The following is a 21,998-nucleotide window of genomic DNA, read 5'->3' as shown; positions in this document are numbered from 1 at the left end:
AGTCACAAGTGTTTATATTGAACTTGGCATGAAAAATGCAAGCCTTTTTTGTTTGTTTTATTTGATCAAATATTCCTGGGGAAGTGAGTGAATGTGTGCTTTTCTGTACTGATCTGGGTCTCAGCTGAAAGCCAGGAACTACTGAACTCTTACAATAAATTTTTCTTCAGTTTTGGGTATCTTCACTGCTTCAGTTTCCCAGTTTTTAGAAAGGAGATAGTTGTTTTCTTATGGAGCTGCTTGTTCTGTTAACAGAAAGAATTGTTGTTTGTGGGTGCACTTGGAAACTGTAGAGATTTGCACCAGAAAAATGTGTATACAACAATGTAAAAATTATTTTAAGATGAAAGTCACTCCTTAAGTATATTATCAAGTCCTAAATTAACGGAGGATTCTTTTATTGTAGCTGTCAGATGAATTTCCCTGAGCTGCTTCAGGCATGCAGCCACAATTGAAATAGTTAAAGGGGGAGCAGGGGCATATAAAATTAATCTCAAGTGAATACTTAGACTTGAATACATATGAATACATGGAATCAGAGTTCCTGGCAATGGATTCGCTATTGTTTTCATTGACATCCTCATCCTCAATAGCTTTAAGATGTTATGCCTGATACAAATGTTTAACACGTTATGTGAAGTGAAGGCAGGAAAACCAAGGACTCATCTTTATTTTTATAATTTTGAGTAATGTCACTGAGGCTGTAATAATGTGACAGACTTTTTCCCCACTGTTTAGTCCGTGTTACTTGGCAAAAAATTCATAATAAAAAATATTTTCCTTTGAGAGCAAACCTGATATTAAAATGCCTGTTAGTTCCTGTGGAGCAGACTAATTGTAATAGCCAGGTACTCACTAGTGATGTATCTCAGGTTCCTGAGCTGACCCACTTAAAAGTCATAAAATGATGGGCAAAATTATTTAAGTCCAATATTTAGGTACTTTCTGAAGAGATCCCCTACATTGTAAAAATGGGATAGGAAGAGACTCTGAAACAGTCACCTGATAATGTATTTCTACATCCTCATCTTTGAAGTGCATCCTGAATTCAGGAGAATTCTTCTGTGTGACAATGTTTTTGTATTTTAGGACTATGAAGATCTGGACAATAAGGGTGATGAAAACCTGGTTCATTTTGCCTATTTTTCTACATATTTACTGTATTTCCCAGTGTGTTCATTTTAACTGTTTTCAGAAGTTTAACACCACAACAGCCTTACCCAAGGTTATGTCAGGGAAAAATGTTTTTTTTTCATGCTCGGGCATCCAGAGATCTGGGGACAGCCTTGAGATTCAGCTGTGATCAAGGGGCCGCTTTCCTGGCGTGGTTTAAACATACTGACCTGCAGCACCAGAGCCATGGTCAGAGAGGGCCTGGAGATCTTGCGCTGACAGCAGGCAGGAAAGGAGTTCAAGGTTTGTTACTCGATGGCTGGAGTTAGTGAGTTTTTTGTTACCTAGTCATTTGTTTGATTTCTTTTTGTTTATTTCTTCCTCTAAAAGTGCATTTGTTAAAACAAGTTTCCATTTAGTACCAGTCAAATGTCCACTTAAGCTGTTTTCTGAGACTTCCGGATCTCGCGTATAGTAAAAATAAGGTCAGCTTCTTTTTCTACTGTGGGGTTTTAGTGCTGAGCTCTCGGTGTCAGCCTGACCAGCTGCTCTAAAACTGACAAGACAGGCTAGTTTGTTTTGAATTTTTGAAGCACCCTGCAGCTTGGGTTTAATAGTCCAAATTCAAGTAATTAGATCATTATCCTATGCAGTCCTAAACTCATACTAAAATAAGAGGGTCAAGAATAAAGATTTTTGTTACTTCTGTGACATTAAAGTTTTGAGTAAGACCACAGGCTTCACTAACGTTAATATTGGATCTCTGCACTGCCAGATCACTTGGCTGTACAAATTTGATGTTTCTGGTGAGCTGACCGGAATATGTGGTGCAGAATTAGGCTGGGAAATAAGGAAATGTTGCTTGGTTTGCCAGGCTGCATTGCATCTGCCCTCTGCTTGTTTACTGTGGTACAGTGGGAAGCCTACACTCCTGCACATGGGTATGTTTGGTACTTCTGGTAGGCCAAAGGCCTTTGCTTTGAAGAAAAAGATTTGCTGCTTTAGAAGAGGCTTTCAAGGATAAAAGAAAGCACCGTGCCTGTGCCTCTGCCAAGACACAGACCAGATCTGAACATTGTGAGGGTATTTTGCTGTTCTCGCCTCCCCACTTTCTGACCGCCTTTGCTTGGCAGCAGACTTATATGTGATGCGGCAATGCAAGTATACGCAGGGTTTTTGAACCAGGAGTGGCATGAACTACCTATAGTGAGATAGCCTGAGAGAAGAGTGGTGCAGGTGGCTATGTTGCTGCCCAGTCTGTCTGGGGATGAAGAAGAGATGGAAGTAGTGGAGGTGCTTTGTCTTTCTGGGGTTGGAGAAGTCTGAGGTGAGACTTCAGATGAGAGAACAGGTAACTTGATGGCAAAGGATCTCATTCCAAATGTGAGAAGGTAAACCCTAAAACGAAGACTGCAGCATGGGAGAGATTTGATAAAAGTCTGGGCTGATCTCATCCCGCTTCATGAGTCAACCAACAAGAGAGTGTCTTTCAAGAAAGATTGTCACTTGGAGTCTGACACCCTAAGTAATATAGCCACCCAGTTCAGTATTGGGAGTTGACAGACTCCAGAGTAGTTTGGGAAGTGACTTCTGCCGTTTGGGAAGTTCTTGCCCTGTGCTTCCTGTGCTTGACTTCGCAGTTTTGCTGTGACACGTACGCTACGCTTTGCTCACACCAGTTTCCCCAGCTGTCAGGGTTTCGGTGGGGCTGTAGATCTTTCCTCTTCGTACATTACCAAGAAGCGGTATTTACTTTTGTACTGCATGTTTTTGTGGGCCACTGTGAACATTTTAAGATATACACCATTTCTGGGTCTGGGTGAGTGCGTAATATTCAAATTTTCCACAACACTTGGTTGGCTTCAACCTCATATATGCAGCCCAGCTCTCCTGTTACGCTGAGCCCATCAAGATCAACTTGATCACTTTCACCCTGTTACTGCTTGTTTCTTGATGATCTGTGGCTCACAAAGTCATGCACAGGCAATGTTATCAGTCCAACCAGGATCTGCACAGTGGCAGTGGAAAATGAGTTTGGCCACCTGCAAACCTCTCTATCAAGCTTGAGGTTGACTGCTCCTTTTTATCACAATCTTCTTTCATGGTGTTTTGCATACCACTTGTGAGACCGAGGGAAGGGGCCCACATCAGAAGATTGAGAATGGGAAGCCCAGATGAATTACTGCTTCCACCAGTGCTGCGTGCCAGTGAGGTCTGACAGTCAAGTTGTGAGTGACACTGTGGCAGACGTACTCCAGGAACACCTTGTATTTGTTGCTTGGAAAGCAGTAGTCCCTCATCACGTGCATTTCTTGATCCTGGGTATTATCCAAAGCTTGCCCACAGCCTGTGGTAGTTCCACTGGCTCACCAGGGTGGTTTCGCAGGCTGCTGTTACTCCCTTTCCCCACAGCCTTGCCCAAGAGCCCTTTCTGGGCTGCCAGAATATGGGACTGATTCAGAAGCAAAGCACATGATAGACCTTATAAAGCCTTAAAGATACTGGCAGCATGCTCCACAGAAATTGTAATCGTTCAGTGTCTTTCTCAGATGATGCCATGTCTACTGAAAGCTGCAACTCCCACACAGCTAATACACTAAAATGGCACTGATGCCTTGAGTGATGGACACTGCATTGCCATGTCTTTAAAAAACAAACAAACCAACAGCCATCTCAGCTTCCATGTCTTAAATAGCCCTCACAACCCTCTTCCCCCTCTTCCCTTCGTTAGCACTTTGAAGCATCTGTGCTTGCATAAAATCCAGCCTTTTTTTTAATGTGGCTTTTTCATCTTGTTTGCTCTGGACTGCAGTCTTTGTGGGTTGTTTTTAGCCAGCTCAGGATTGTTGGTCATTGGATTTGGCAATTGTTTCAAGCTCTGCCCACCAGAACTGCCAGAGGAAGTCGTGTGTCGGCCAGAGGAGCCTGTTCATGCAGAGCCTGCTGTAGTGCAGGAGCATGGCTTGATGCGTGCCGACCCTTAAAGAGGCAGCAGTGACTGCTCACGACTTGGAAAGTGCTGTGCAAACCCTCGGCGTGTTCCGTTTTTAGAAACGGCACTGTTTGCTGTGCACAGAAAGCGAGACCTGCTCTCGGTTTCAGAGAGCTGTGTGGAACGGTGTCTGAAGCCTTGCCAAGGCCCACCACAGAAGGCTAAAGGGTTCAGAAGGAAAAATGCCAGAATGACTTTTCTGATTGCTCAAATTTTTTGGTTTTGCTGACTGCTATTTAAAATTATATTTAAAATGACCCGTTGGAAGCTGAGAATTGGAGTCTCTTGTTTTCCTCTGCTGTGAGTGCCCACAGGTACTGGTGCGCTGTTGCAGGATTGTAGGGAGAAATGGGGCTGCTGCTGCTGCCTTTACTAGATGGACTCTTCTTCCTCCCTCTCCGTTGCTCACGTGTGTGTAAGCACACTGTGCACATGCATTCCTATGTTCTTTCAGGCAGATGCATGTGTTTTGATTGTGATTATAAACTGTGATTCACATTCTTGGTCTCCGGTTCCTTCCTCAAAGCTTCTATCTGACATGCCTTGGAGTATTTATAAATTACTGCTTTGTCTATAGTTACTTTCCCCGAGAAAAGATAATTAAGGAAGTAAAGACATTTCCAGGAGTCCATTTATATCACAAACTCGATGGTCAGGTTCCAGTCTAGCTTTGGGCTCGTACGCATGTGTGTGAGATGTTGGAGCAACCCTTGTCATGAGTGGTCATGTTTATGTTGTTCTCTGGAGTGTCTGTTTGAACCAAAAGCTGGAATTAATAAAGTCGCTCTCCTCCAACCTCCCAGCATTGGGGAAAATTTCCAACATAAATTGTGTGGAGCTTGCTGTGCCTGACAGTCATGCTCCTGTATCAGCTGAAAAAGTAAAATCTTGCAGTGGCAGGATAGGGGAAGGGGAACAAATGTTTTAACTGTTTGGCGTTGGTTTTTTTATGTAGATCATGCTTTTGATAACACTTATATACTCAAGTTTGTGTTTCTCTAGAAGAGTCTCTTATTTTCCCTGTGAAACATAAACAGAGCACTTCCACAGCAGTAAAACTTGTTATTTAAAGGACAAGATGCGAAAATAGCACCCCCATGAGGTACAAACATCTGAAACGTAAACTGCTTGAAAAAGTTTGAAGGAATTATAGGTAATTTATAGCTGATAGTGTCTCTAACAATTGCCATGGCAATTTATAATACAGAACTATTTTTATTATTATTGGAGCTCATGCCATATATGATAAACATGATGGTAGCAGTAGTTAGTTTTTCTAGATGAGAGGTAATATTTGGTGATGAACCAAATCTCTTTAGTGAGGGGAAAGTATTAAAATCTCTCACCTTTCCGGATATAATCAGCATTCTCTAACTCTGAAGACTGGTTAGGTCTGACTCACTCTTCTGTCATCACCTAAAGCAGCAGGGTCTTAATTTCTTCTCCATGGACACAATCCGCTAGTGCATGTGAATATGTAAGTGATGTTTTGAGGCCTGTTGGGAAATGTGACTCTGTATATCATGAGTTTTGCAAAGAAACACAGTGGCGCTTGCTTTGTAGGTATCTTTCAGAGCAGACTATTGGAACATGCCTTCTTTCCTCCACTGGGCTTCAAGTGATACTTGCAATGAAGTAAAGCAGACACTGAAAATACACCTGAAGCTACATGGAAAAACACTGCATGCAAGGAGCAGCAGTTCGTTCTTACACTGTTAGCTGGAAAGCAAGCCAGTATTTTCTTCAATAAATCTGTTTTCAAGCAAGAATCAGCAACACAGTGCAGATAAGTGCATGGAATGGCATAATTGTGCAAGAAAATACTTTCATGACAGCCTCAGTAATGTCTTCTGGAGAATTTTGTCAGTTTTCATGGCTTTGATTATACACGGCAAGTATATACAGGTGTGAGTAGTCTTACTTATATGGGTAGGCCTGATGAAATAGAAAATTTGGTTCCTTAGGGGTTTGGTGTTTTTGCTTTCTTTCCATGTAGTCAGTATCATAAATTCATTCTTTGAAATATTCCCAAAATACTGTTTTGGTTGTACAGAGAGTAGTTCTGATTATTATTTGAAGTTAGAAAACAGAAAAAATTGGGGAAGAATGAAGACCTGCCCCAGGGGAGTAGGGAGACAGTGTATTGGTTACAGTTACTTTTAATATCCTGAAAGCAGTTTCCTTCGTGTTTAATTTCTAATACCTTAGATACACATAAGGGTGTATGTATTATAGACACACGCTTGCACCAGCTCTTACTCAGACTGGTGGGTTACTGACAATAAAGTAAACAAAGCTGTTTCCTAAATCTGGTGCTGCTGCTTAGGTTTTCAGTTTTTTATGACTCATGCACACACACTGTTCTTTACCCTGGCTTGGAAAGCAAGGATTTAGTTTTACATGTTCATTAAAAATGTGAACTCCACATTTTACACTTTCCTATGTGACTGTGCCTCTCTAAAAGACACCTGCAGAATGATGTTTCTTTTTTCCAGTCATCTGGATCTATGTGTGGTCTGGCTGCAAAACCTTCGAGGACCAAATTGTTTTATATGTGGGGGCTTGCAAATGACATAACCCTTTGTCCTGCAGTCATCTATTTCATGTTTGTTTGTAATCTTTTCTTGCTTTGTGAAGCCGCATTGTGTCAGCCTCTTTCCTTTCCCCACCTGCAGCTTTTGAAACAGTGTTCATCTGTTCAGGATTTACAGTGAGATTTGGAAATTGTGTATTCAGAGTCCAGTTTTGCCATGATGTTCTTATGACACCGTGTGCTATGTTACATCTGCATGGTATTTTGCAGTTGAGGCAAACTATGAACTTGCGGTGTCTACCATCAGAGCCTGGTAGAGGTGAGATAGTGCTAACAGTGAGTCTCTGAACCCACGGTTAGTATCATACTGAGCTATGACTAATAAGACTTGTTGAGAGGCAAGATGTATCAATACTGCAGTGGTACATTAATGCAGCTATGTAAGTCTAGTTGGGTGGCTAGCACCTATCTAACAGGCTGAAAATACAGGCAGTGGAAACTTGTGTTTACCTGGAAAAGCCTGTTTAGATTTGCTCAGAACGCCCCAAATGCATTTAAAGAAAATGGTCCTTGCAGAAGTTTGTCATCTGTCTTTTATCTGTCAGTTTAAGAAGCATTTTCTTTGGGACAGGAGCTGCTTTTTAGTATGTACTCATATATCCTCCAACATAGTAGTGATTCTGCATGTTGTCGTCCCCCCCCCCTTTGTTTTTTCAGGGCATTGGGCACTATGTTACACAACTACCTGGTAATAGTTTAGGGATGGGAGAAGGGAAGAGGAGTATAAAATTAAACTTAGTTTGCAGCCCAGCAGATTCACCAAATAAAAGCTTAGATCTGCAATATATGTACTCGTAAGTGCAGAATAGAATATTGTCTGGGGAAATGTTTCCTTTTCACATGAGTCTTCTACCATAATTGTTAAAGTAAAACTTACTCTGTTGTGATACCATTTTGTGACTAGGCCACTTAACAACAGTAGGGGAGATGGTGTACTTGCGACTTACGGGAATCAATCCTGTGCCCTTAAACAGATGTAAAGCTAACAAGAAATTTTCCCACAAAATGTATAAAAGGAGGACTTTCCCCTTAGGATTCATTATATAGCATGTGAACAGTATTGACATATACTGATTTATGCAAAGCTGAGCGAAACATCATGTTTTAAGCCTCTAAGTGCTGGGAAGCCCGACTGCTTTGTTGAGGGGCAGATGGCACAAATGGTTTCACTTAATCTTTGGGAGCCTGAGCGTCTAGTTCAGGTCACAGGAAGAATGGGCGAAGTGGTCCCAGCCTTGCAGTGGTGGGCATGGGCTTTCCATTGAACAAACTGTGGGGGTGGTCACTGTGGACAGCCCTTGGTCTGCAAAGTGGGGATAGCACGTGAAGATTAGATTTGGTTGGCAGAGCTGAGCAGAGGTGCTTGTGCAGAGACTGTCTGCTTTCTTTGCTGCAGCCAGTTGTTCTTGAAAAATCTTTATTCTTCAGGAGAACTCTGTTTCTCCAAACTATGTAATGCATGAGATAACACGGAAGACATAAAAACCAGATTGAAATATATTTGCATGGGGAAAGCTGGATCTTGTATTATTCAGGTAAACGAAGCTAAAGTAGGGAGTTTATACATGTGTATGATCTCTACATAAAATTTATCAGTAAACTCTTCAGGTTATACTTTAAAGAAGATCATTGTCACAGAAGTAGTTCTATTGGTGTATGACTTATGCTAATACAGTTATTACCTTTGTGTTCTGAAATAGCTGTCCTTATATAAAGCCCCAAGTTTTTTCACTTTTATTATTCTCACACTGTGACAGTAATACCACTTTTTAGTGCAAATAGGACTTCAATAACTGTCCTGCCTGTTTGCCAAGTTATTTGTGTCAGGAATAGCTTTGGTCCTAATTTTTTGATTACCTATGTATTTGCATAAATGATTAGCATCTAACATAATGTGACCACATTTGGCAGCTCCAGCTTAAAAGAACAACTTTGGAACACTAGAAATTAACTGGCTACATTTTTGTCTGAAGGTAAATTATGTGACTGAGCTGTGGGCAAAAATAGACCAACATTTTCATGAAGTTAGAAGCACTATTTTAACGTCTTCTTGTGTCAGGACTTTCTGACGCTGTGCCAAGCTGTAGTGCTTTCTGAACAGGCACTTTGGTCACTGCATTTCCAGTAAAAACTTGCCAGCATGGTTGCCTACTCATGCTTTGAGGAGAAGGTATCACTGGTGCAGTAAAACATCAGTTATGAGCCAGATACAAATGATAGTGCTGCTAGGTACTGAGCTGTATGTTTAGTGCCATACAATGTGCCACTGTGCTATCCTGTACTAGTCTTACAGATGTTGTATTTGATAAGGTTATAGTACTAAATTTTGCTTGTAATTTGCTTTTTTACTCTGTTGTCTGGAGCAGCTGAATTACGAATCCATATGAAGAGATCTAAATGTGCTGTAATTCCATCCTGTTACACAGATTCTCAGCTTTGTCATTTAATATTTAGGGCTAGAAAGGTACCAGAACTTAGACTGGTGGGAGAACTACAAATAACGTTTGAATATGCTGCAAGTTCTTAGGCTTTTGTTCTAATGGACACTCTTTCATCAGGCTGTTGGATACAACTACTGTGTTAGTGGGTGGGCAGGACAGTTTTCAAGCTGATTTGGAGTGTAAACCTTAAATCTTCGTTAAAGACAGTATATCCATTTGAGTACATTGCTCTGAACGTAACAGCTGCCAAATGCAGGGGTAATGCTCCATCCTCACTGAGGGTGGAGGGAGCTTTGCTTAGTTCTCCTCTTGAACGTATGCATTGGGGCTGCCATTTTTCCTCTGAATCATTAATAATACATCTTCATGTTAGAGAGGCCTTCTGGGAACATTAATGCATACTTCAAAATAGGTTGTTAGTGGATGTTGGCACATACATGTGGTGCAGGACTTGAATGTCTTGATTTGTAAGTTCTTTGGGGAGGGAACTGTCTGTCTACCACAGTGCACCCTGACCTTTAGCCACTGTTGCAGGACAAATAGAAGTGAGAAAAAAAAAAGAAAAAAAAAAAAAAGGAGATTTCAAACACCTTTTGATCAAAGGTTTCTGTACTACTTAATGAAGAGCGTGCAGTGGGCTGTGTATCATAGTGGGGTAGTCCTTTTCAACCTTTCTGTTCTCTTGCCGCCTTTTTGATGAAACCCTGTTTTCCAGTCTGGGTGGTAGATTGTAAGGGTCAACAGACTATGCAGTAGTATTCTTTATTTGTAAGGTAACGTATAGGACCACATCAGTCTCTGGCTTAATGCCAGCAGCTTCAGTGAAATTATGCCGGGGTGAATCTTTCCTGTGATTTTCACAATTGAGCTATAACTGCTGTTCAGTCAATCTAATTCTCTCTGTGGAGTGTGAGTGAGAAGGTCCAGGCAATGTCAATCCATTTGCAAACATATATTTAGGATAAAATAAGCAAAGGGCTAATTTTAGAATTAGAGTGTTACCTGAGCCTTGGAAATAAACTTAAGTCCTCCACACACCTACTAGATGCTACCAGAGACTCAGACCCATTCCCTGAGGACTGAGTTGTGCCTCATCCTGGCAGTAATGCAAAAAGAAAAGGGCTTTCCTTCCCCACACGTGCTTCGCATGCATCGCAGCCCCCCTGCTCTCTCCCGAAGCGGCAGGTCCCTGCCCCAGCAGCATCCTGTAGCACTGGCCTGGCAGAGAGAAGAAAGCGTGGTGCGTCTCTGGCAAGGGCTGCGAGGGTGGCACAGCTTCGAGTTCTGCAGGAGAAAAAATAACTGTGTGTGGGTATGAGTGCTTGTTTTTAATGGCATTGCAATTTTCCTGGAGATATTTATTTCTCTGATGCTGTTCTGAAGATCTTCTGTCTCATTGCTGGGGTGAGTTTTCAAAAAAATAGGTGCTTGCCCTGTATGAATAAGAGAGTCTGCATTAGCAAACCTTCCCAGAATGGGAGCAGTGGGGTCTTGCATGCTTATAGGAACTTGCTTATACAATTGTTTGATTTAAGTGTGCAGATATGTAACCCTTTGAGCAAAATTACCTTCAAACAGTAACACCATGTGAACATATTTTGCGTTACTTGGAAAAATCAGCAAACTCTCCCTTGGAAACTGTTGGGTCCCGAAAGCTGGACATTGCAGTCTAATATAGCTGCATGGTATCAAATCTGTAAGACAATATTCAATGAGCATAGCAAAAATATGGGGGGGGGGGGGAAGTGTTCTATTTTGAATTCACAGTCCCTGCCTAAAGAATACAGTTTTTCTTTACTTTCATCTTAAAAAGAAGAAAATTGGCCTTGAGATCCTTCCCAAAGCAATTGGTAAATGCTTTTGAAAAGTGGTGCGGTACTACATCTCACCACTTGAGGTGGAATCATGGATTAATCCTTGACTGAATTCTTTTATAGCTGATGTATCAACATTATATTTTTCAAGTGAATTTCAGTAGAAATGCTAAACCTCTTATATTGGATAATATACACTAATGAACTGTAAAGATAAGTTTCTTCATATTAGTTTCTTTGACTGTTGCAATACCAGAATGATTTATGTCCTATAAATATTATATTAACAGAAAGAGTGGAAACACTTATAGAGGGCAGTGATAGCTATAAATTTTCAAATTTCTGTTCTAAGTTTTGCCTGCTTTGGACTAATTAACTTAATCTTTGCAGCTGAGTAATGAGTTAAGATGTCATAAATCCATCTTTGGTGTATCACTTAAGTCAGAAAATGTGTTTATATGATCTGAGACTTAAAATTCATTTTTTCTCTTCTCTTTTAGAGAACAGCTTTCTTAGCCTGGGCAGTGTAATTCAATACAACACAGCATGTTTCATCCTGGTTTATTAGCACAAATTTGTAATGGCTGTTTTGGAAAATGTGCTGTGAGTTTATCTAAAGGCCTTCACACTGGAATAGTTAATTCAACCTTACAAATCCTTGGCACTTGACTTTCATCTTTTTAGAACAAAACACTCAGTCTGCAATTTGATGCCTTGAAGTCAGCAAAACAAAATGGTACTTTAACAGCAGTGTTTACTTTGATCAGTTTTCAGCATTTGTGCCCTTGCCTTTCACGTAGTACAAATTGCTTTACCAGAGTAACAGGGCAGGAGCCCGTAGACTGTTTTTGTAGTTGGTTTCTGTGGCGATACTCAGCCTTCCATGAAACTGTGATCTCTGGGGACAGAGAAGCCTCTGCTGCCGCCTTAACCTTGCTGCTGCTAGAGACCTTAAAGGAACTCTTCACAGACTCTGCAGACAGTAGTGAGCAGCATGAATACATGCAAATAGAGCTGGCTAAGTAATGACAGAGTAAGTCTGATAGACATGGCACCTATGAAATGTGGTATCTTATTTTAATTTTTTACAGTTTTTAGAACATATATTGAAAAATGTTATCTGGTAAAAATGACAGAACTTCTCTGTGGTTCATGTAGTAGTCACAGTTATATGCTTTATTGTTGGTATGCTTTTTAAAAATGAATTTGTAGGTTGTGTTGTAAGATTTTTAGAATAGCCTTTATCTTTAATTTTTATCTATGACCAGTTGCCGTATTCCTCAGAAGTTAGTTATGTATTGTTTGGAGGAGTTTGTGCCAAAGGAGGCCACGAAGGGCAGACATGAGTCTGGAAGAGGAGCTTGCTCTGACAAACAGCTGATGAAGCTGAGCCTGGCTGAGAGGACCATTGCTGACACACAAGTCCAGCAGGTCTGGCCTAACTATTGATTGCACACTGAAAATGCTGGCTATGCAACAGCTCAGTGATCAAATGAGCCATTCACTAGGAGCAAGGGATAAGTTGGACCACAATGACTTATTTTCCTATAGTGTTGTATGCTGCTGTCTGCTTGGTTAATGTGCTGTCCCTTAATATGTTCTAAAAATAACATGAGCAGAGCAATAGCAGCTGCTTTTAAATGGACTAGGTGACCCAAAAGTGCTTTAGTCCATTTAATGATTCTGGTTTAATTTTCTTTTTGTATTTCTTGACCACTGTGGTGGGTTGACCCTGGCTGGATGCCAGGTGCCCACCAAAGCCACTCTATCACTGCACCCTCCTCAGCTGGACAGGGGAGAGAAAATATAACAAAAGGGCTCATGGGTTGAGATAAGGACAGGAGAGATCACTCACCAATTACCGTCACGGGCAAAACAGACTCAACTCGGGAAAAATCAACTCAATTTATTACCAATCAACCAGAGTAGGGTAATGAGAAATAAAACCAAATCTCAAAACACCTTCTCTCCACCCCTCCCTTCTTCCCAGGCACAACTTCATTCCCGGATTCTCTACCTACACCCCCCCACCCCCCCACACCCCCCCACACCCAAAGTGGTGTGCAGGGGGACGGGGAATAGGGTTTATGGCCAGTTCATCACATGTTGTCTCTGCGGCTTCATCCCCTTCAGGGACAGGACTCATCACACTCTTCCCCTGCCCCAGGGTGGGGTCCCTCCCACGGGAGACAGTCCTCCGCGAACTTTTCCAATGTGGGTCATTCCCGCAGGCTGCAGTTCTTCACAAACTCCTCCAGTGTGTGTCCCTTCCACGAGGTGCAGTCCTTCAGGAGCACACTGCTCCAGTGTGGGTCCCCCCACGGGGTCACAAGTCCTGCCAGAAAACCTGCTCCAGTGTGGGCTCCTCTCCACAGATCCACAATTCCTGCCAGGAGCCTGCTCCGGTGCAGGCTTCCCACAGGGTCACAGCCTCCTTTGGGCATCCCCCTGCTCTGGCATGGGATCCTCCACAGGCTGCAGGTGGATATCTGCTCCACCGTGGACCTCCCTGGGCTGCAGGGGGACAGCCTGCCTCACCATGGGCTGCAGCATGGGTGGCAGCATGAATGTGACAGCAGAAAGCTTAACAAGGCAGAGCTAGAGACAGGGACGGTGTCGTGCTGGAGGTGCTGGTAGGACTAGGAATATGAATTCCACATTGTGTTCTGTTGCTGTCTTACTCATGAGCAAAGTGAGGGGTGCAGTAATGCAAAATTACATTTAATCTGAAAATTGTCACAGGAACACTTAATTTACTTAGGAAAAATTAATTGATCTTGTGTTAAAGTCCAGTAGCTTTTCTTAAGGATCAGTCTGTACTTTTCAGGCAGAAATGTAGGAAAATTCCATTATATGATGTAACTTACCCTACAGTTCCAGCCAAAGGCATGGATAGATATATCACCACTTCTGAATACAGCTCAGACTTTGTTGATTATTTCCATGCATGTATGGAAATAATCGTATATGTGTATATTATATACATATTTAATTTCCAAAGCCTAAAGGAATAGCGACTATGAAATCTGATAGTAGATCCAGTTGCAAAGAGTCTCTGATTTTCTCACTAAGGTAGTATGATTGCTCTGTATGCTCTCTCATGTGACCAAACCAACAGGCAGAAATCTTCATGAAGTCTAAAACATCTGTCTTGTCTGATAGATGTTGGCTTTGAATGAACTTGTCTGAGATCAGTTGAAACAGAGAAACCTCTCCATTTCCTTATTACCCAAAGAACTTGGCCTAGCTGTTTCTGAGATTAAGTTTTCAGTGTGTTACATTTCTTGTATCATTTCTAGTTTTAGTAAATACCAGAAGTTTTAAATAGCAAAATTTTTTAAAATTGCTAATAGGAACTGCTTCTTTGCATTGACTCGTCATTCTAATAAAAACACAACCAGGGTGCAAACCCAAGCTGTGCCCCCATTGGCCAGTGTGAGGGGATTGTTACTGTTTTTCTATTCTTGGTTATTTAAGTACATAAACCTGTATTATAGTTCGTTTCTTCAGTATTTATGTTAGTCTTTACTTCCTTTGGGATCAGAAGAAACCAGTTATCATTGGGTGTAAAATTGTGGCTATGGCTGCATATGATAAGAGTGGATGTGTTTAATATTTACTCCATTTAGTGTAGTAGATTTTCTCTTTGACACTTTGAAGTTTAGAGAGTTTAAAATTGAATGCACTTTGTGCCATTTGGAGCTGAAAAAACACCAGAGTAAAATTTGAACTCGTATTTGCCAGGTCAGGATTGCAAAAGTTATAACTGGGCTACTTTGGTAAACATAGATTACAGTATTTTTATTGCTTTGTAAGCAGATAAAACCCCAGAACGAGGTAATTACATTTAATAGTTTAAACAGCTATTACTAATTAGCTGTGATTACAGCTGAAAACCCACAAGAATTAATGAAAGCTTTTTAATAGCCATGAATTTAATAGCAGTTCTAAACACCTTTTTCTTTCCACTTTCGCCTCTCCATCACTAGACAGAACAACAAGGTGAGAGCCTTCTAAAACGAATGATTTTGTCTTCTTTCTTATTTTCAGCTAACAGAATTATTTTGGCTCTATAGCCTGATACTGTAAAGCAGTTTTTATAGCAAAGATCCTGACAGTTTGGCATTTGGAGTCTCTGTCATCCTGTTAGCATTCAGAGCACTAACACCTTCCTAAAATGAGGAAATTTATTCTTTTGAGGTAGAAAATGGAGAGAAACGTGGTCCCCGGAAGATACGATAATCTGTGGGAATGTTTTGTTTTGGAATTACATAAATTACAACTAGGCCTCCTGCCAGGAGAGGCCAAGCAGTAAGAAAGGCGGCTGCCTTTGGGTGGAAGGTGGCAGTGCCCAGCCTTCTTCCAGGCAGGGCTAGCACTGCCCCTGGCTGCTGGCTGCCAAAGAGAAGAGGTGCTTGTTCTTTAAAGCAGTTTGGTTTTAGTACAAATACAGAATTATTCTTTTAATACCAGTTTTCCCACAAGTTTTAATCAAGCATAACGAAGTTGAAGATAGGGTTGTCCTCAGTGCCCCCAGAGGTGTGCTTATGGGATTTTGTCATCTGTTTCACTATGGGGACTTGAGACACATTCATTCAGTGGCTTTCAAGAATTGAGTAAATTCTCCATGTAAGCATCTGCTTACTGATTGGTGTGGTAACACAGCCAGTTGTTTGCTAGCTTTTTTGCAAGTTCTTAAGTAGCAAAAAAAGGTCTAGGTGAGACCTAGTTTTGACTTTCATTTTGCAGTGATAGTGAACTTTTCACTTGGGGGGGGGGGAGGAATAAAGAAATAATAAAAAAAGAAAGCTAATTTTTTCTTTTAGAAAGATTTTTTCAGCAGTAATGGGTGCCTAATATTCAGTTTGGTCTCTAGCTTTCATCCAGTTAGTTTTCCAGATGAATCTGCATTTACTTTAATGCTAAACTAACTGATGTTTACCATCATATAAGAATAATGCAATAAACTATATGTGGTGGCTTCCATTTCCCAGATTTCCTTTCAAATTCTCTAGCAGGAGACAAAATTCATTCTGAATTACTTGCATGCTCATTTCTGTGTGCCACTACTCAAATTGGTGGTTGTGTTCATGTTTGCTCCATCCATCTATGCCTTTTCTGGGAGGAGTTGTCATTGTCTGTCAGGGAACCCACCTGCCACTCACTGTTGAGGTGAGACATCGGCTTGCCAGCTTAGTCTGTGTGATACATCATCTCTCCATTGCATGTTAAAGCTTTTTTCCTTTAAAGCAGAATGAATTATCAAGCCAAATGCTGACTGCTTAAAAAGCTTATTAGATACTACAAAACCACTGTGATTTCAACTACAAGTTGCTGTATGCTAAAAACTGACAGGCTGTTCTCTGTCATGCGTTTGGCTAGGGTTTTGCCTCACATTGGCCCCTTTCTAGAAGGGCAGCACTGGGATATGAAGAGCTGGGCAGGAGAAGCTTCCAGCAACCACAAACTGATTGCTTAAAAATCACCTGTAACAGGTTGCCTCACTTTTGTGATGTACACTTTCCTGGGATCTTTTTCCCCATGTATCCTTTTAATCCCTGAAGACAGGCATTTTCTTTCCCTAGTGTATGTTAAAATTTCTGTTGGAATGCCTTCTGTAAGCTAGTGAAGTGCTCACTTGTGTTTCTGGATTTGTTCCTCCTGTTTTTTGTTTGTTTAGTTTTATTTGTTTTGCAGGTTAGATTTATGGCCTAATAACATCAGCAGATGCGGTTTGTACTTTAAGCCAGCTTTGTAGGCTACCATCTAGAAACCAGAAACTGGAGTTTGCTTTGCAGTTCTTTTTATCTCCTTGTTCTCCAACTCGCAGCTTAGCAGTTTGACCTTTTGCATAAGCTATTTTTCATCAGCATTTGCCAAGCTTTTCTTAAACACTTCAGCAGTGCTTTGCAAGCATAGAGCACAAATGTTAACTATTTCATTCTTTATATAATCTGTGCTCTGTTGACTGCTTTTTTTGGAAGTAGATTACTCTATAATCTTGAGTGAAGAGGTCTGAACGCTGAAAGCCATAATACATATAAAAATGACCTTTGATTCATTGTTTCAAATTCCACTTTGATTTTCAAACTTATAAGGAAGTACTCATGTATTTCTGTGTTTCTCTGTAGGTCACGTTACATTTGAATCCAATTTCATCAGTGCATATTCACCAGAAGCCTCTGGTGTTTCTTCTCAACTCTCCTTTGCCTCTGGTCTGGAAGCTAAAAACAGAAAGACTGGCACCTGGAATCCAAAGAGTTTTCTTTGTAAGTATACACAGTCCTTTGGTCTCCTCTGTATCATAGCTACTTGCTGCGTAAGACATAGAGTTAATGGCATTCATTTGGAAAGTTTTCAAACATACATTAAAAAAACCAAGTTAACAGGAGGTCAAGTTTCAGTGTAGGGCTCTGGGGAATGGTTAGGTGGTAGGGCAAAGTAGTTTGGAGAAGGTACCCAATTACTTGTTATGTGAATTCAAGGAAAAGGAAGCAAAACTGCTTTTTCAGAATCTGGATATCATGTAGTTATTAACACTAGCAGCCATTCCAGTTCAAAAAGCTGTCAGTCCTGGTTAGAAATGTAATAGTACCATAATGCAAAAAGCCTCAAAGCAATGGTAAATATTATGGGTGGATGCTAGTTGTGTGGTCTGTGACCAAAACAAAAATCTGTATGTATTGAGCTCAATATGTACAATTACAGTCTATGTCTCTGATGAAGCGTGATGTATTGAAATGACCAAGCTAAGTCCAGAATGAAGTCATTTTTATTTCTCAGAAAGACTGGAGCATTGCTTATAATGCAGGATCCAAATATTACCTAGTATTTGTAAATCATGTCCTTACAGTTTGCCAGGACATTCAAGTTTTCTATTTGTAGTGAAACAGACAAGTTGTTTGGATTAAATTTTTAATGCATGACATCATGTCTAATCATGAGTTGTCTTTATTAAAGTTGCAGCTTTTACTATATCCAACTCTAATTGCAGAACTAAACTTGATTATTTTTAGCTGTATCCTTATAGGGTTTAATTTTGCTCCTCCAGCACAGGCTGATAGTGGTAGGCAAGACTGTTTCTGCAGTACCTGATGGGAACTTAATGGCATCACTGTGCATCAGCAGGAGGGAAGATGGACAGTGTTGCAGCATTAGCACACTGGGAAGGGATGCTGCTCTCTCAGTTGACCTGATATGGTGGTGACACCATTAAGTGCACCAAGAGTCCTATCACTTGCTGGACACCGAAAGCTTTCTGGGATTGTTTTTCTTTTTCCTGTCATCAGGGTATAAAAGTAGGAGTACCCTTGATATTTTGAACTTCAAAGGACTCCATCCTGTTTCCAGCACAGCATGTTACTGATTGATGCAAAAACATGGGCTTGTTTGTATTCTAAGGTATTCACCTTAGAAAAATCTTAGGTTTTCTCATTACTGTGTTAGAGACTCTTAACTGTTATCTTCTTGTTAACCATTCCTGGTATATGTCCTTAATGCAATCAGTACAGTTCAGGTCTGCTCAGAAAATGACTGAGGAACAAGATGAACAACAGTATAAGTCCTTACTTCCCTCCTGGCCAAAAGAAACAGCACCTTTCATCAGTTAATCAAGTCTTGGACCTACTTTCAGTTTAGTTTCAATCTCCTCCTACAGTTACTACATCATCACTCTCATTTCATATCAGTTATCTCTTCCCTTCTCTTCTTGCCCCTTCAGGATTTTCCCTCTCCTCTCTCCTTGCCTCTGGGAGCGAAGAGGTGCTGTGCTGAGAGCCATCCATTTCTGCTCAGCAGACTGCGCCGGTGTTCAGACTGCTCCACTTGCTTGGTTTGGCTCAGCAGGGCTTCAGCAGGCTGCATTAAAGCATAGGAACAATAGGAATGTGCCTAAGGCCCCAGCTGCCAAAACTGTACCATTAGCTAAGTGTTTGCTTCAGAAAACTGTTTCAAGGTCTCCTGGTTACAGAAAACAGGCTTGAAAATGTGAGCATCAGCGTTCATGATTTGTGCCAAACAAGAAGCTGTCCGACCTCAGGAACTGCCACAGTAAACCTGGCCACTGATGCTGCAGGAAGGGGTGGGCTGTCTCTCAGGTGGGGCAGGAGTACCTGGTAGATGCTACAGGTTCGGTTCTCTGTTGGTGGGACTCAAATACCTCCTCTCAGTACTCCGGTCTCTCAGGCTCTGCTGGTCATGGCAAGGGCTGAAAGTTGTGGTGCCTCACGCCATCGTCCCAGCATGCGCCTGTGGCGCTGGGATAACACTGCTCCCCATAAGCTGTGCAGATACGGGAGCTCGCCTTTCCATTGCAAGGAGTGAGCCGGCTCTCAGTGTTGACCCATCCCTAATCACATTTAAACATCTGAATAGCTCTCCATAACAATTTGGACCTCTTCAAGTGCCATATAATTTGTGTATTCTTCCTTCCACCATGTTAAGGTTTCTATTTTTCTTTTCTGTAAAGAGCCTGAAGGGTGAAATTGCAGAACAAAGCCTGCCAGGGTACTGATCCACCATTACCTCTGCCAGTTTAGTCCCTGCAGTCCCTATCACTCCAGAATTTCATTCTCTGTGTTCTCTTCTGTAGAGAAGGCAATATTTTTGCTGCAAACATAAGCTAACTTCAGTCTCTTATAAGGGGCTCATCAGCCTTCCCACTCTTCACGTACCAGTTTCTCAGTAGCTAGTGTGGCTTGGGATGATAGGCCATGAGGTTACAGGCTGAACTACTTCCAACTGTGGTGATCATCCATTGCTGTTCCACAGTTCCACTCTGCTCACAAGGACAAATGCATTGTTTTCCCAAAAGCTTTCTGAAAAAAAGCACAGAATCACACAGCACGGAAAACACAAGAAATGCTGAGGAAGTCCTAGCAGCACCTGTGAGCAAGTGCAATATATGCCAAAAGGAAATCAGGGGGCTCTAGCTTTGCAGCAGAGCTGTTTGCCTGTGTTGGGCCATGCCAGTTTGAAGTCCCTGGGACTGCCTCTGGCCTAGAGGAGCCTGTCCCTCTGCAGAATCAAGGGCTCTTGTTTCAGGTGAGTTGTGGGGCAGATGGGCACGCTGCTTCTACTCTAGTAGTAGCGAATGTCATTGCCAGACCCTTCAGTAGGTTTCAGAGAATTGAGCCTAGGAGTGTAAATAGCAGCTCCAAGGGCTGCAGAGCACAGAGCTTGCTTCCTTGGCCCTTGTTTGAAAATACTTGGCTTTTCCATGTACTTCTGCAGCTCTGTCTTGTTCATTCTGCTTAAATATATAGCCAAGCCAGAAAACAGAGTATTTTGAATGATAAAAAGATTTCAAATTTAAAAAACCTTTTTTAATGCCCATGAATTCTATGCTCAAAACAGAAATCTGTGTCACGCATACCATAGGAGTGTCATAACTATTGTGTCTGTCTCTATGGAAGCCTCAGGCAGGATAATCATTGACTTCCCAGCTTCTCCTTCAGACTTTTCATGCAGTACATTCATTCACAATTTTCTTAATATACTGTATGTAAAGTTTGAATTGCACTGTTTCAATGATTGATCCCTAGTTAGAAAGGTAAGTAGCATAGAGAAGTTCAAATGGCAACTTCAGGGACTTACTGCTGATAAAGACAACACCCCTAGAGCCAGGTCAAAGTTTGTAGTTAAAAATCATGTAACCATTAGTGAAGTCCTAGCTATTTATGTCTTTTTATTACTAGCTGTTATTTTTAGCTTGTAAAGCATCATAATAAAGCTCTTAAACTACTACAGGGAGGTGTATTTTGAATAAATAAATAAATAAATAAAATCTACAAATTAATTGTATTAGAAGATCCAAGGTTATTTCTAGCAAGGAAGATAACTCCAGGATATAAGCAGTTAGATGAATCAGAGCACTCTGTAAAGTGCCGTTAGTACCATTGTACTAGGTGGAGAAACTAAGGCACACTGAGCTTACATGATGTTTATATTGGAGCAGAGGGTAGAGCTAGGGCTGTGTGTTCTCAGTGTCCTCATTAGGAAGATGGTATGCTGCCTTTGCTCTGTGAATTCATTGTTTGAGTTTCCACTAAAGCAAAGCCGCCCCAGATTGCTTTATTTAAAGGAAATGATGAAAAGATTCAAAGCTTGTGTCAGCACATATCCAAAAGACCAGGAAAAGACAGTACTACTGAGTTGGGCTGGAGTTTAACTTCTTATCACATAGTTCAAGCTTGGATTTTTGCTTTGGGCCTGGTCTTCCATTAGGCAGAAATTTAAGACGAATGGGGAAGAAAATCCAGTCTTTGGGTGTATGGTTATAGTATAGAGGGAAGCATAAAATACCTTCTTGGTAAACATTTTTTTCAGTATAAAAATGTAAATTTGGTGTATACATGTGGTTTTGCACTTATTTTTATCATGTGATGCACATAGCTTCACTCAGCACAGTGACTTGTGACATGCTTTATCTTGATGGAGGCAGCTCACAGTTTCATTTTCACAAAATGTCTACTGGTGGCTAAACCTCACAGTGGAATAAATTATCATTAAAATTAAATAGTATGCCCCAACCAAACCAAAGGGTGTGTTCTGTAGCATCAGGATTTTTTAATGTCATGTTTTGAAGACTTTTTTCCAAACCCATGCCACTGAGTGGAAGCACAGTGAAGCTTATGGAACAGTACTTTGGAGGAAGCCATCCAAGATGGGGTAGGGGTGCTAAAGGGAGTTCTTTACTAGTCTATTGCCTTATTGTACTGTCATTTTGCTTTTCAGGGCATCTTTCCCCATCTATAAACCAGAAAGAACACTAGTGAATAGTCTTAAGTAAAAAATTTTGGCATCTTGATAAAAACCTGACATAAATTTCTGTGTGTGTGTGTGTTAGAGAAAAGTTGAATATATGGTGACTCCATAGTGTGTTAACAATACACTTGGCATAGACAGGGTTATTTTTAGAGTCTGCATGAGTTACATATATCTTGATGGTTTAAGTAGGTGGTGCTGGGAAAATTATTGTGATTTTAGTAAAGTAAGTCTTGAGTTTATTCTCGTCGTGTTAAAAATAAATATACCTAAGTATCATG

The 21,998-nt window shown here is 41.1% G+C and overlaps 1 protein-coding gene across 2 annotated transcripts in view; it reads left to right on the top strand.

The window, feature by feature from the left end:
• Positions 1 to 21,998, top strand: part of TGFBR3 (transforming growth factor beta receptor 3) — a 123,495-nt gene that overhangs the window by 54,827 nt on the left and 46,670 nt on the right. For both annotated transcript variants that reach the window (XM_049808328.1, XM_049808327.1), the window contains exon 4: positions 17,085 to 17,222. In XM_049808328.1, coding sequence (XP_049664285.1) covers positions 17,085 to 17,222 — 138 coding nt within the window. The remainder of the gene's footprint in view (positions 1 to 17,084; positions 17,223 to 21,998) is intronic.

This window comes from Accipiter gentilis, chromosome 8, assembly GCF_929443795.1.
Source record: "Accipiter gentilis chromosome 8, bAccGen1.1, whole genome shotgun sequence".
NCBI classification, from domain to species: domain Eukaryota; kingdom Metazoa; phylum Chordata; class Aves; order Accipitriformes; family Accipitridae; genus Astur; species Astur gentilis.
Note: the sequence above shows the minus strand (reverse complement) of the source record. Positions and strands in the feature narration are given on the sequence as shown.